Source organism: Chiloscyllium plagiosum, unplaced genomic scaffold (genome assembly GCF_037043375.1).
Source record: "Chiloscyllium plagiosum isolate Xiang-an unplaced genomic scaffold, Cpla_swu_hap1 HiC_scaffold_22, whole genome shotgun sequence".
Classification (NCBI taxonomy): domain Eukaryota; kingdom Metazoa; phylum Chordata; class Chondrichthyes; order Orectolobiformes; family Hemiscylliidae; genus Chiloscyllium; species Chiloscyllium plagiosum.
Genome location: NW_028270160.1, coordinates 66,859,564 through 66,874,742, shown reverse-complemented (window position 1 = coordinate 66,874,742; position 15,179 = coordinate 66,859,564). Strand labels below are relative to the sequence as shown.

Sequence of the window (15,179 nt, the reverse complement as noted above, 5' to 3'; positions counted from 1 at the left end):
CATCGACTCACCCGCTCCTTGGATGCTGCCTGACTGGCTGTGCTTTTGCAGCACCACACTTTTCGACTCTGATCTCCAGCTTCTGCAGTCCTCACTTTTTCCAAAATTAACATGAAGCAAATATGAGTAACAGACAAATGAAGGCACAGTTTCAGTTAAATAGCAATGGGATCAAACAGATCCCACAATTTCCCAGTAATCTACTCCCAACATCAGTGACACTATTGTTATGACACGGGTAAACTCTCCTGCTTAATTTAAAATCAGCATCACAGAAACGATTTATCCCATGTAGTAATCTGTAAAACTTTGAGTGGTCAAGAACTATTTAAAGTAAAAAAATTAACAACTTTATTTCTTAAAGTATAACAGAATAATTAACTAACAACTATGTACAAGTCCTTACTCTAACTTATCTTTTACCTTCCCTTTTATAATACTAGTCTGGTAAAACTCCCAATTAAGATTTACAAAACAACACATCTCAAAACCAGGCAGTTCTTCTATTTGGATCCTCGTGTGTCTTTTCTTCTTAGGGATTCTGCTTCACAGGTTACTGATCCGAAAAGGTACTTTTAAGAGAGCTATTTTTCAGGCAATCTTTTATCCGCTGGAGCTTGGCAGTTCTCCTTCCAACTGTTCAAATGTTCCCCTGTCTTATACCCCAGAGCATTAGATTGTGTCATCGGCTTTTATGATGGTCAATATACTCTCTTCAAACTTGATTGGAAATTGGTATTTTTTCAGGGAATAATTTAAACTGATTCCAATTTTTTTTTGTCTTTTCGAGGCAACCAGCTAATCCAGTTGTTTGAATTAGTGTTAAATTGTTACGCTATTGAGAGCACTTGGTGCTGTGTCCAGTAGTTCTGCTGCTTTTAACTCTCTTAAAGTACACACACAACTTCATAGCACTATGGTTCACCAAATCTTATTAAAACATCACAAAGGGTCGCAGTGCTTCACTTTTAATGACTTAGCAGTGAAACTCCTTCGCAAGCTGCTCCAAACGTGACTGCCTCAACCATTGCTCATTTTCTGGTGATCCACCTTCCTTTCATAGTGTTGTGCCTCAATTTACATACTGAAAATTGAGTCCGCATTTGCTGGAGGTGTTAAAAATTTTAAAAAGTATACAATTTTCCCCAGTCTACTTGCCTTTCAATCCCAGATTACTGCACTTAATGAGAATTGCTATTACTATAAATAGTCTTATTTATAATGTTACAATTATGTCGTCATCATATAACTCTATTAGTTAAAATTCAAATCCCTTTATAAACAGACCCTCTACACACATGCATGTAGACAGACGGTAAAAAAACTGGGTGTTATAGGCAGAAAGAAAACTTGGGAAAGCAGTTCTTTGGACCTTTCACAGTATTCTCTGAGATGGTTCTTGTGCTGATCGGAGCACTCACTGCTTCTCGATCTTCCTTCTGCTTTCACGAGCTTGGAGAAGACATGGGATGACGGGTTAGCACTCTGACTTATTAATTAAAAGTACTAACTTGCAGCAACTGCTAAAGGAAAATAAACTGGTTTTCTTCAAGCTTAATCTGGTTGTTAGTGCAAGAAGCAGCCCTAAAATTCAAAGTTTGTGAGAAGATTTGTAGCTCAGGTGCTCGTTGTTGTGGTTCTGTTCGCCGAGCTGGGAATTTGCGTTGTAGACGTCTAGTCCCCTGTCTAGGTGACATCCTCAGTGCTTGGGAGCCTCTTGTGAAGCTGGAGGAAAGATCACAGAAGCGCTTCACAGGAGGCTCCCAAGCACTGAGGATGTCACCTAGACAAGGGACGAAACGTTTGCAACACAAATTCCCAGCTCGGCGAACAGAACCACAACAAGCAGCCCTAAAATGTACAACTACCTGGCAATCAATCACCTAGTTGTTCACAAGCAGAAGGCCTTTCTCATCAATAACTGTACATTAGCCCACAGCCCAGTCAGTTACTTTTTGCCAGTTTGTACTCAGCCCTTGACTAATTTGTCTGCGAATTATCTCCTCCTGCTTGAACCAGCACCTGTATAAACATTGCAATGAGTATCAGATTACTTGCTCTCAAAATTGCAATGATGTTTCAACAATCCTTTGTTTCTGAACCAGTTCTTTTCTATTTCATTCCACAATCAAAAATACAGAAAAAAAAACTAAGCGTGGTCTTTACATTTGGGGCAATGCTCCCCTGGATTCTTGGAAATTGCACTCCGGTATTTCCTTAGGCACAACTCCGATTTTCCACAAATTGACAACTTCACCAAGAATGATGGATGGCAGTTATAGGAAGGGAGAAAAGCTGCAGATACAGTCAGGTGGATGAGTTAACTCCAGGCAAGGTAGGAGAGGTGGGCAGGTAGTGCAGGAGTTTTCTGTGGCCATCCCCATTTCATACAAGTATGCTGATTTGAAAAATGTGGTGGTGATGGACTCTCAGAGGAATATAGCATGAACAGCCAAGTTTCTGGTATCAAGAAAGACTCTAATATAATGAGTACATTGGGTTCCAAGCGAACGATTGTGATAGGGAACTCTGTAGTCAGAGGCACAGATAGATGTTTCTGCGGCCAGCAGCGAACAATTAGAATGGTGTATCAGGATCAAGGATGTCTCGGGGTGCAGAATGTTCTCAAATGAAGAGGAGCCAGCAGAAGTTCATTGTACACGTTAGAACCAACAACATTGGAAGGGAAAAGGATGAGATTCTGAAAGGAGAATATAGAAAGTTAGGCAGGAAGTTAAAAAGGAGGTCCTCAAGGGTAGTAATATCTGGAATACTCCTGGTGCTACAAGCTAATGAGGGTTGGAATAGGAGGACAGAGCAGATGAATGCGTAGCTGAGGAACTGGTATAGGGGAGAAGGGGTCACATTTCTGGATCATTGGAATCTCTTCTGGAGTAGGGATGAGGCAGGGAGATTTGCCAAAGCTGCTTGAGAGGATTTAAACTAGTAAGGTTGGGGAGGTGGCAGGGGATGGGACTCTGAGATAGTGAGGAAAGACATCAATCTGAGACTGGTACAGTTGGGAAAAGGAGTGAGTCAAACAGTCAGGGCAGACAGGGAAAAAGCAGAGAACAGGTAGGACTGATAAATTGAACTGCATTTACTTCAATACAAAGCAGGTGAACTCAGGGCATGGGTAGGAACATGGGACTGGGATATCATAGCAATTACGGAAACATGGCTCAGGGATGGACAGGACTGGCAGCTTAATGTTCCAGGGTACAAATACTAACTGAAGGATGGAAAGGGGGTAAGAGTGGCATTTTTAGTAAGAGATAGCATTACAGCTGTACTGAGGGAGGATATTCCTGGGAATGCATCCAGGGAAGTTATTTTAGTGAAACTGAGAAATAAGAAAGGGATAGTCACCTTATTGGGATTGTATTATAGACCCCATAATGGTCAGCAGGAAATTGAAAAACAAATTTGTAAGGAGATCTTAGTTATCTGTAAGAATATTAGGATGGTTATGGCAGGGGATTTTAACTTCGCAAACATAGACTGGGACTGCCATAGTGCCATAGTTTAGATGGAGAGGAATTTGTTAAGTGTGTAAAAGAAAATTTTCTGATTCCGTATGCGGATGTACTGACTAGAGAAGATGCAAAACTTGATCTACACTTGGGAAATAAGGCAGGGCAGGTGACTGAGATGTCACTGGGGAGCACTTTGGGACCAGCGATCTTAATTCTATTAGTTTTACAATAGTGATTGGAAAGAATCTAAAAGTTGAAGTTCTAAATTGGAAGAAGACTAATTTTGGCGGTCTTAGGCAAAAACTTTCAAAAGCTGACTGGGGACAGATGTTCACAGGTAAAGGGACAGTTGAAAAATGAGAGGCCTTCAAAAATGAGATAACAGTATATTCCTGTTGGGATGAAAGGAAGGGCTGGTAGGTATAGGGAAACCTGGATGATTAGAGAAATTGAAGTTTTGGTTATGGAAAAGAAGAAAGCATGTGTCAGTTATAAACCGGAGAGATCAAGCGAATCCTCAGAAAAGTATAAAGGCAGTAGGAGTATGCTTGAGAGAGAAATCAGGAGGGCAAAAAGGGGACATGAGATAGCTTTGGCAAGTAGGGTTAAGGAGAATCCAAAGGGTTTTAATAAATACTTTAAAGGACAAAAGGGTGACAAGGGAGAGAATCGGGCGCCTCAAAGATCAGCAAGGCAGCCTGTGTGCAGCCGCAGGAGATGGAGGAGACACCAAACAAGTATTTTGCATCAGTGTTTACTGTGGAAAAGGATATGGAAGATGTAGAATGTGGGGAAATAGATGGTGACATGTTGAAAAATGTCCATATTACAAAGGAGGAGGTGCTGGATCTCTTGAAGTGGATAAAACACCAGGGCATGATAATGCGTAGCCTAGAATTCTGTGGGAAGCTTGAGAAGTGATTGCTGAGCTCCTTGCTGAGATATTTATATCATTGACAATCACAGGTGAGGTGCTGAAAGACTGGAGGTAGCACTATTTAAGAAAGGTGGTATAGAAAAGCCGGGGAGCTACATACTGGTCAGTGTTGGAGGTTTAGATCAGAGTGGTGCTGGAAAAGCACAGCTGGAAAAGGTCAGGCAGCATCAGAGGAGAAGGGGGGGGGGCTGGGGAGAATGTAGCAAAGAGTACAATAAGTGAATGGGGGTGGGAATGGAGGTGATCAGTCAGAGGGGAGGGTGGAACAGATAGGTGGGAAGGGAGATTGGCAGGTAGGACAGGTCATGAGTACTGTGCTGAGCTGGAAAGTTGGAACTGAGGCAAGGTGAAGGGAGGAGAAATGAGGAAACTGGTGAAGTCCACATTGATGCCCTGGGGTTGAAGTGTTCTGAGGCGGAAGATGAGGCGTTCTTCCTCCAGGCGTCGGTTGGTGAGGGAGCAGGGGTGGAGGAGGCCCAGGACCTGCATGTCCTCTGCAGAGTGGGAAGGGGAGTTGAAATGTTGGGTCACGGGGCGGTGGGGTTGATTGATGCGGGTGTCCCGGAGATGTTCCCTAAAGCACTCTGCTAGGAGGTGTCCAGTCTCCCCAATGTAGAGGAGACTGCATCAGGAGCAATGGATACAATAAATGACATTGGTGGATGTGCGAGTGAAACGTTGATGGATGTGGAAGGCTCCTTTGGGGCCTTGGATGGAGGTGAGGGAGGAGGTGTGGGCGCAGGTTTTGCAATTCCTGCGGTGGCAGGGGAGGGTGCCAGGACAGGAGGGTGGGTTGTTGGGGGCCGTGGACCTGACCAGGTAATCACAGATGTGACCTGTTCTGATTTCGGTGATTGGCAAGTTGTTGGAGGGAATCCTGAGGGACAGGATTTACATGTATTTGGAAAGGCACGGGCTGATTACGGATAGTCAGTATGGCTTTGTGTGTGGGAAATCATGTCTCGTGAACTTGGTTGAGTTATTTGAAGAAGTAACAAAGAGAATTGATGAGAGCAGAGTGGTAGACGTGATCTATATGGGCTTCAGTAAGGCGTTCGACAAGGTTCCCCATTGGAGACTGGTTAACAAGGTTAGATCTCATGGAATATAGAGAGAATTAGCCATTTAGATACAGAACTGGCTTGAAGGTATAAGACAGAGTGGAGGGCTGCTTTTCAGACTGTAGGCCTGTGACCAGTGGAGTGCCACAAGGATAGGTGCTGGGTCCACTACTTTTCATCATTGATATAAATGATTTGGATGTGAACATAGGAGGTATAGTTAGTACTTTTGCAGATGACACCAAAATTGGAGGTGTAGCGGACAGTGAAGAAGGTTACCTCAGAGTACAATGGGATCTTGATCAGATGCGCCAATGGGCTGAGGAGTGGCAGATGGAATTTAATTTAGATAAATGCGAGGTGTTTGCATTTTGGAAAAGCAAATCTTAGCAGAACTTATACAATTAATGGTAAAGTCCTGGGGTATGTTGCTGAACAAAGAGACCTTGGAGTGCAGGTTCATAGTTCCTTGAAAGTGGGGTTGCAGGTAGATAGGATAGTGAAAGGACAGCATACCAAATACCTTCCTTTATTGGTCAGAGCATTGGGTATAGGAGTTGGGAGGTCATGTTATGCCTGTACAGGACATTGGTTAGGTCACTTTTGGAATACTGCATGCAGTTGTGGCCTCCTTACTATTGGAAACTTGATAGGGTTCAGAAAAGATTTACAAGGATGTTGCCAAGATTGGAGCATTTGGCATGGACGAGTTGGACTAAAGGGCCTGTTTCTGTGCTGTACATCTCTGACTATGTCTGTGCCAGTCAAAATGCCTCATCCCATTTTCCAGCACTTGGCCCCCCCCCCCCCCCCCCCCCCACAGTCTTGCATTCCTTGGCTTTGCAAGTGTATTGTCGCTCCATTTCCCCCCCTCAGTTGAAGCAAAACGCTCAGAGACACAGTATAGTTTTACCTCCTCCATCTTTATTCCAGGCCCTGGAGAGAGAGAGAGAGAACGATTGTCCGTGTGCACAGGGACGTGAGTTCACGGTTTTCTCTGGAACAGCAGTTTCTCAATGAACTGTATAGTCATTTTACAGGGAGGAATATTATGAGAGTTTCTACGTCTACCATCCTTGCAGGCAGTGAGTTCCAGATTCTAGTCATCTTCTGGGTGAACAAGTTTTTCCTCACGTATCCTATAATCCTTCCGTCCTGTAAATCTATGTCTCCTAGTCATTGATCATTCAATCAACGCATTTCTCTGAGCACTCGCGAGACAGCAGCACAGCTGAAAGCAGACTTGCCTAACATGGAGTCTGCATCTCTTCTAATCACATACTGTCTTCCAGCCTCACTTTCATTTTTTAGCTTCTCCTAAGTAATTCATGATCTGTCCTGAGTAATCACTTGCCAGGTAGAACTCACTGAAATTAATATTTTGGAAAAGTCAAAAACTACAAACTTTGTGAACTCTCTATTCCTTAAATGTTACCATTTTCTCAGAACTTTGGCTTAAAAATTGCAACAAAAATGGTTTTCATCACATCTATCAGACAGGTTCTCAAATGCATTGAGAGTTAGTGCAGGATGCTAAGAAATCATAGAACATAGAACAATACAGTGTAGACATTAGCCCTTGATGTTGCACTGACCTGTGAACAATTCTCAGCTTGTCCTCCTACACGATCCCAAAATCATCCGTGTGCTTACCTAAGGATTGTTTAAATCTCCCTAATATGGCTGAGTTGACTACATTAGCAGGTAATGCATTCCAAGCCCTTACCATTCTCTGAATAAAGAACCTGCCTCTGACATCTGTCTTAAATCTATCAGCCCTCAATTTATAGTTATGCCCCTTAGTACACGCTCTCGTCATAATCCTAGGAAAAAGACTTTCACTGTCTACCATATCTAATTCTCTGATCATCTTGTATGTCTCTATCAAATCCCCTCTTAGCCTTCTTGCCAATGAGAACAGGTTCAAGTCTCTCAGCCTTTCCTCCTAAGACCTTCCCTCCAGACCAGGCAACATCCTGGTAAATCTCCTCTGCACCTTTTCCAATGCTTCCACATCCTTCCCGAAATATGGGGACCAGAACAGTACATAATATTCCAAGTGTGGCTGCACTAACGTTTTGTATAGTTGCAGTTTTGTATACTGTGGCTCCGGAACTCAATCTGTCTATGAATGAAACCTAACACACTATATGCCTCCTATATCCACCTGGTTGGCAACTTTCAGGGACCTATGTACATGGACTCCAAGATCCCTCTGCACATCCACACTACCAAGAATCTTTCCATTGACCCAGTACTCTGCCTTCCTGTTATTCTTCCCAAAGTGCATCACCTCACATTTAGCTGCATTGAACTCCATTTGCCACCTCTCAGCCCAATTCTGCAGTTTATCCAAGTCTCCCTGCAACCTGTAACATTCTTCCACACTGTCCACTACTCTACCGACTTTAGTGTCGTCTGCAAATTTACTAATCCATCCACTTATGCCTGCGCCTAAGTCATTTATAAAAATGACAAACAGCAGTGGTCCCAAAACAGATCCTTGTGGCACAACACTAGTAACCGGATTCCAGGCTGAATATTTTCCATCAACCACCACTTGCTGCCTTCTTTCAGAAAGTTAGTTTCTAATCCTAGGTTGCTAAATCACCCTCAATTCCATGCCTCTGCATTTTCTCCAGCAGCCTACCATGGAACCATATGGAACCTTATCAAAGACTTTACTGAAGTCCATGTATACCACGTCAACTGCCCTACCCTCATCTACATGCTTGGTCACCTCAAAAAACCCAATGAGTTTTGAGAGACATGACCTGCCCTTGACGAAACCAAGTTGACTATCTGAAATCAAATTATTGCTTGCTAGATGATTATAAATCTTATCTCTTATAATCCTTTCCTACAACAGAAGTAAGGCTCACTGGTCTATAATTACCTGGGTCATCTCCACTGCCCTTCTTGAACAAGAGCACATTTGCAATCCCCCAGTCCTCTGGTACCAAACCTGTAGACAATGAAAACTCAAATATTAAAGCCAAAGGCTCTGCTATCTCCTCCTTAGCTTCCCAAAGAATCCTCTGATAAATCCCATCCAGCCCAGGGGACTTGTCTACTTTCACTCCTTCTAGAATTGATAACACCTGTTCGTAACTAACCTCGATCGTTTCTATCTAATATCTCGTACCCCATTCTTCTCCTGTGTAATATTCTCCTTTTCCTCAGCGAAAACCAATGAGAAATGTTCGTTTAGCACCTCTCCGATCTCCACAGGGTCCACATTCAACTTCCCACTTCTGTCTTTGACTGGCCCTATTCCTACCCTAATCATCCTTTTATTCCTCACAGACCTATAGAAAGCTTTAGGGTTCTTCCTTATTCTATTTGCTAAAGACTGCTCGTGTTCTCTCTTTGCTCTTCTTAACTCTCTCTTTAAATCCTTCCTAGCTGACCTGTAACTCTCCATTGCCTCTTCTGAACCATCTTGCCTCAGCAACACATAAGCCTCCTTCTTCTGCGTAACAAGAGATGCAATTTCTGTTGTAAACCACAGTTCCCTTACCTTATCACTTCCTCCCTGCCTGACAGGACATATCTATCAAGGACATGCAATATCTGTTCCTTAAACCAGCTCCACATTTCCATTGTCTGCATCCGCTGCATTTTGCTACCTCATTCTATGCATCCTAATTCTTGCCGAATCGCATTATAATTGCCCTTTGCCCCATCGATAACTCTTGACCTGTGACATGTACCTATCCTTTTCCATCGCTGAACTAAATGTAACTGAATTATGGTCACTCTCTCCAAAGTGCACACCTACAACTAAATCAAACACCTGGCCTGGCTCATTACCAAGCACCAGATCCAATGTGGCCTTCCCTCTTGTCGGCCCTTCGACATACTGTGTCAGGAAACCCTCCTGTACACATTGGACAAAAAATGATCCATCCGACATGCCAGAGCTATAGCATTTCCAGTCAATGTTGGGGAAGTTAAAGTCCCCCATAATGACCACCCTGTTCCTTTCACTCATACCCAGAATAATTTTGCCAGTCCTCTCTTCCACCTCCCTGGAACTCTGCGGAGGCCTATAAAAATACTCCAAACAGTGTGACCTCTCCTCTCCTGTTTCTAACCTCAGTAGACGAGTCCTCATCAAAAGTTCTCTCAGCCACCGTTATACTATCCTTGACTAACAAGGCCACGCCTCCCCCTCTTTTACTGCCTTGCCTATTCTTAATGAAAGATCTAAACCCTGGAACCTGCAGCATCCATTCCTCACCCTGCTCTATCCATGTCTCCGAAATGGGCACATCGAAGTCCCAGGGTACCTATCATAATCTGATCAGACAGCCAACATGGCTTATGTTTAATTTATCTTTTACTTTTTTGGCACAATAATATTCACTAGGGGATAGTGAAGGCTGTAGATGCTGGAGAAGTCAGTAGATAAAGTGTGGCGCTGGAAAAAGCACAGCAGGTCATGCAGCATCTGAGTAACAAGAGGCTCGACATTTTGGTCTTAACCATGCATCAGGATTGGCAATGGAGAAGGCAGCTGAGAAATAAATAGGGAGTGGAACTGGGGGAAAGTTAGTTGTGCTGTTGATAGGTGGGTGAAGGTCGGTGATGATTGTGATAGGTCAGCCTTTAAAGAAGGAGGCCATCTGGTGTATTTTGTGGTGGAACTGGCCCTCCTGGGAGAAGATGCGGCAGTGGTAGAGGAATTGGGAATAAGGGATAGTGTTTTTACAGGAGGCAGAGTGGGAGGAGGTGTAGTCCAGGTAGCTGTGGGAGTCGGTGGGTATGTAGAAGATGTGTTGCGTCGGTCACCACTGAGGGAGATGGAGAGGTTCAGGAAGGGGAGGGAGGTGTCTGAGATGGTCCAGGTGAACTTAAGTCGGGGTGGAATGTGTTGATTAAAGTTGATGAACTGTTCAACCTCGTGGGAGCACGGGGTGCCACCGATGCAGTGATCAATGTACCAGAGGAAACGATGGGGAATGGTGCCAGTGTAACTGCAGAAGGTGGACTGTTCCATGTAACCAACAGAGACAGGCATAGCTGGGGCCCATGCGGGTGCGCATCGCAATCCCTTTCGTCGGGAAGAAGTGAGAGGATTCAAAGGAAAAATTGCTGAGGGTGAGGACCAATTCACCCAAACGAATGGGTATCAGTGAAAGGGTACTGGTAGGGCTGGTCCAGGACCCCCCCCACCCCCTCCAATACGTTCGGGATACCACCCATGCCTTCCACCTCCTCCAAGACTTCCGTTTCCCTGACCCCCAACATCCCTGGACATCCAGAAGCCAAATACCTCCATCCGCCATGACAAGGGCCTCCAAGCCCTCTGTTTCTTCTTCTCCTGACGTCCCCACCATTACACAACAGTTCGTCAACTTCACCAACATGTTCCACTCGACCTTAAGTTCACCTGGACCATCTCAGACACCTCCCTCCCCTTCCTAGATCCCTCCATCTCCATCGGACCCCACCATCAGAGATACATTTCTCTCCCCACCCTATCCACTTTCTGTAAAGACCATTCCTTCCGCGACTCCCTTATCAGTTCCATGCCCCCCACCAGCCCAGCCTCCCCTGCCACCCCAGGAAATGCAAAATCTGCGGCCACACCTCCTCTCTCCCACCCCCTCCTCTCCCCCACCTTCGTCCATGGCCCCAACGGAGCTTTCACATCCATCAGAGTTTTACCTGTATTTCCACATGTGTCCTTTCCATTATCTGTTGCTCCCGATGCAGTTTACTCTACATTGGGGAGACAGGACGTCTACTTGCAGAGCGCTTCAGAGAACATCTCCAGGACACCCGCACCAACCAATTCCACCGCTCCATGGCCGAACACTTCAACTCCCTCTCCCACTCCGCCAAGGACATGCAGGTCCTGGGCTTCCTCCATCACGGCTCCCTAACCACGCAACGCCTGGAGGAAGAATGCCTCATCTTCCACCTTGGGACCCTCCGACCCTACGGCATCAATGTGAATTTCACCAGTTTCTTCATTTCCCCCACCTTATCCCAGTTCCAACCTTCCAACTTGGCACCACCCTCATGACCTGTCTTACTTATCCATCTTCCTTTCCACCTAACCCCTCCACCCTCCTCTCTGACCTATCACTATTACCCTCACCTCCAAATTACCATCGCACTCTCAGCTACCTTCCCCCGGCCCCACTCCCCTCCCGTTTATCTCACCACCACCTCAGTTCACAGCCTCATTCCTGATGAAGGGCTCTTGCCCGAAACATCGATTCTCCTGCTCCTCGGATGCCTCCTGACCTATTGTGTTTTTTCAGCATCACCCTCTCGACTCTAATCTCCAGCATCTGTAGTCCTCACTTTCACCTCTCAGCTAGAGGTGGATTGTGTCAAACAGCATACCCTTTTGCCTGTTTGCAATAAACAAGGTACTAAACAGCAATCGCCCTGCGCTTCTAAAACTCAACACAATGTATAAAATTAGATATGATTTAATTGATAGGCAGCATTTGCGAAATAATCTTGCATTTGTCAGTCAAGCTAACAGTGTAGTACACTTGTGTGTACTGAAAACATCATGTATTAATACACAGGTTCCTGTATTTTGCAGTCAGAAAAAAATGTACAAAACCTATGTCTGTTTCAACTCAACAAAATTGACGATAGCCACTTACTGATTCATTGTCAGGTCAATGTCCTGACCAATCAGATTCACCCAGCCTTGCTTAAAACTTAAAGCCAAGCAGTTAAGTGTCAGTCAGATCTAGTGCATTATTGCATCACCTTTACTAATTGGTATCTACTTCCCAACCAAACAGCACCCTTCTCATACGTAATAAATATTATTTTACCTTTGCATCAGTATTTTAATGTATTTTCCTGATGTCTGACATTTAAAAAGCTTTGACAAATGTCTTTTTCATCAGTACTCAATTTCTACAAAATCAGTACTACAAAATTACTGCTACCTTCCTTTGTGGTAAGGTATGACTCAAATCAGAGATTTTCCCTAATTGCGTTTATGTATTGCCTGAAAAGTCTTATGAATTTCAATATGTTTGGTTTGTATAGGTTTGAGAAGGTTTACACTCATACTTTGTATTACCTGGCACAAGTCTACAAGCATCTGGATATGAATGAGAAGGCTGCCTGGTACTGCCATACTACCCTGCAACGCCAGCTTCAGTTCACTCATTACAACCCTGTGGAGTGGGCTATCAATGCTGCTACTTTGTCCCAGTATTATATCACAAAGGTAAGTCTGCATGTGTGTAGCTTTCAGGCAGCAGTCCGGGCATTACGATTACTGCATGGTGCCAGGACCCCAGAAGCAAATCTAGAATGTGCGTTTCACACGGATGTTTGAGAGTTCGTTTAAAGAGTGGATTCCTGAGCACTCAAAGTTACCACTACCTATAGGTTTCCATCACCTCTGGAAAATTGTCTCTTACAACTTTACAAAGAAAATTCTTCACAGAAAGATAATGCTGGACCAGGAAGGGAGTGAGGTTGAGTGGGCAGGTGGGCATGTTGACAAGATGGGCTATGAGGAGCAGGAATGAGACAAGGCAGGGAGGTGTGGTATCAGCTGAGATGTAGCATGGAGGGGTAGCATCAGGTGAAACTGTGAGGTGGTGAGACAGGGCAGGGAGGTGTGGGATTGGGTGAGACATGGCATGGAGGGGTAGGATCAGGTGAGACTGTGAGGCGGAGTAAAAAGCAACACTTCTTTATTTTTCTCATTTCTTTGGTTTGGAACTGAGTTGAAGTTAAGAATTGAACTTTGAACAGCAGCTTGTTTTAAAAGATGAGAACAGAGATGGGTGTTTTCTTTTGAGAACTGGCCTGGAAAGATAATGCAACATAATTGCTGATCTAAGGACACAAGGTAATTCAGCATCAAGCTATTGCTATACTCATGGCTGGCAGCTGATTGTATGTTAAACCGATCAATCGAGGGAGAGCCAGTTCTAACTGGGTCTTGGCAGGAGACTATTTTATCTTGTAGAGACTTCTAGACATTGTGCTGCTTGATTTTGCTCGCTTTCTGGTTTCTCTTCGGTTTGTGAATTGTTAAAAGGTCTGAGAAAATAATCCAGTCTGAAAGAAATAAGTAAATATTTCAAAGTTAGTGACTTTGGAATTCAAATAAGTTATTCTGCTTTTCTGTGAACAGTTGTCCAAGGTTTTTATGAAGGCCGAGTATCAGTTGTTGGAAACTATTTATTGAGCTGGCAAATTACAATTCTTTTAATCTCTTTTTAATTTATCCCATAACTGTATCTGTCTATGTTAGTGTGGGTTATGATCAAAGAAGATTGGGCTTTAGATCATTGATATTGTGATATTGTCATCAGGATGTGGTTGATGGAGGGACAGGACTGGCATTACAATATTTCAGGATACAGGATCAGCAGACAGGACAGAGGAGGGTATAAACGAAGAGGCAGTGTTACGTTATTAATTAAGGAGTCAGTTACTGCAGTAAGGAGTGGCTTCAAATGAAGCTTTATAGCTCGAGCTTATGAATCAAAAGGGAGCAGTAATGCTATTGGGATGGTTTTATAGGTCCCAAACAGACAGCAGGCAATTGAGCAAATATGTAGACAATTCACTGAGGGATGTAAAAATAGTAATAAGACAATTATACTAAGGGATTTAAATTTGCCCAATATCAATTGAATTAATCATAGGAGTTAGAGGGGACAGATTTCTTGAAACGTATTCAGGAGAGTATTTTTTATATCAACACGTAGGAGGTCCTAAAAGATAGAGTGTAGCGCTGGCCCTAATTCTGGGAAATAAAGCAAGAGAGGTATTCAAGGTGGAAGTATTCAATGATAGCAACCAGAACACAATATGTTTTAAAGTTGTTCCGGAAAAGGCAAAAGATGGTCTGCAAAAAAAGGTTTTGTTTTGTGGAAATGCAGATTTTATTAAAAGAAAACAGGGTCTCGCAAAAGACGACTGGGAGATCTGCTTAATTTTAAATGTACAGCAAAATAGTGGCAAGCATTCAAAAAACAAACTAGGGAGAGTACAATCCAACATGTTCTCTTCCAAGTGAAATATAGGAGCAGCAAGCTCAGAGAACCCTGGATGTCTAAGAATATTCAGAATTGGATGAAAAATAAAATAGAGGTATGTAACAAAGGGAGAAAATCAACAGGGATCATAGCAAAGTAAGGAATGCGCGAGGGGATCTTAAGGAAGCAATTAGGAGAGCAAAGCAGGTATAGGGCAAGGAAAACACTGGTGGGCAAGATTAGGGAGAATTTTGAGATATTCTGCAAGTATATCCGTGGGAGGAGAATAACCAAGAAAAGATTAGGGCTCATTAGAGACCAAGGGAAAAATGTGTGTGGAGCCAGAGGACATTGGTAGAATGGTAAATAAAGTCATAAAGGTGTATAGCATGGAAACAGGCTGTTCGGTCCAGCTTGTCCATGCTGACTAGATGTCCTAAATTTAATCTAGTCCCATTTGCCAACATTAGTCCATATCTCTCTAAACTCTTCCTAATCATATACCTATCCAGATGCCTTTTAAATATTGTAATTGTACCAGCCTCCTCCACCTCTACTGGTATCACATTGCACCACCATCCTCTGCGAGGAACAATTACCCCTCAGGTTCCTTTTAAATCTTTCCTCTCTCGCCTTAAATCTATGCTCTCGAGTTTTTGACTCCCCTACCCTGGAGAAAAGACCTTGACTATTCACCCTATCTATGTCCCACATTATTTTA

General features: G+C 43.7%; 1 protein-coding gene across 1 annotated transcript in view; it reads left to right on the top strand.

Annotated features, from left to right (window-relative positions):
* Window positions 1-15,179, top strand: part of kifbp (kinesin family binding protein) — a 54,645-nt gene that overhangs the window by 19,180 nt on the left and 20,286 nt on the right. Inside the window, exon 4 of the mRNA XM_043683141.2 lies at window positions 12,504-12,687. Within this exon, the coding sequence (XP_043539076.2) occupies window positions 12,504-12,687 (184 nt within the window). The remainder of the gene's footprint in view (window positions 1-12,503; window positions 12,688-15,179) is intronic.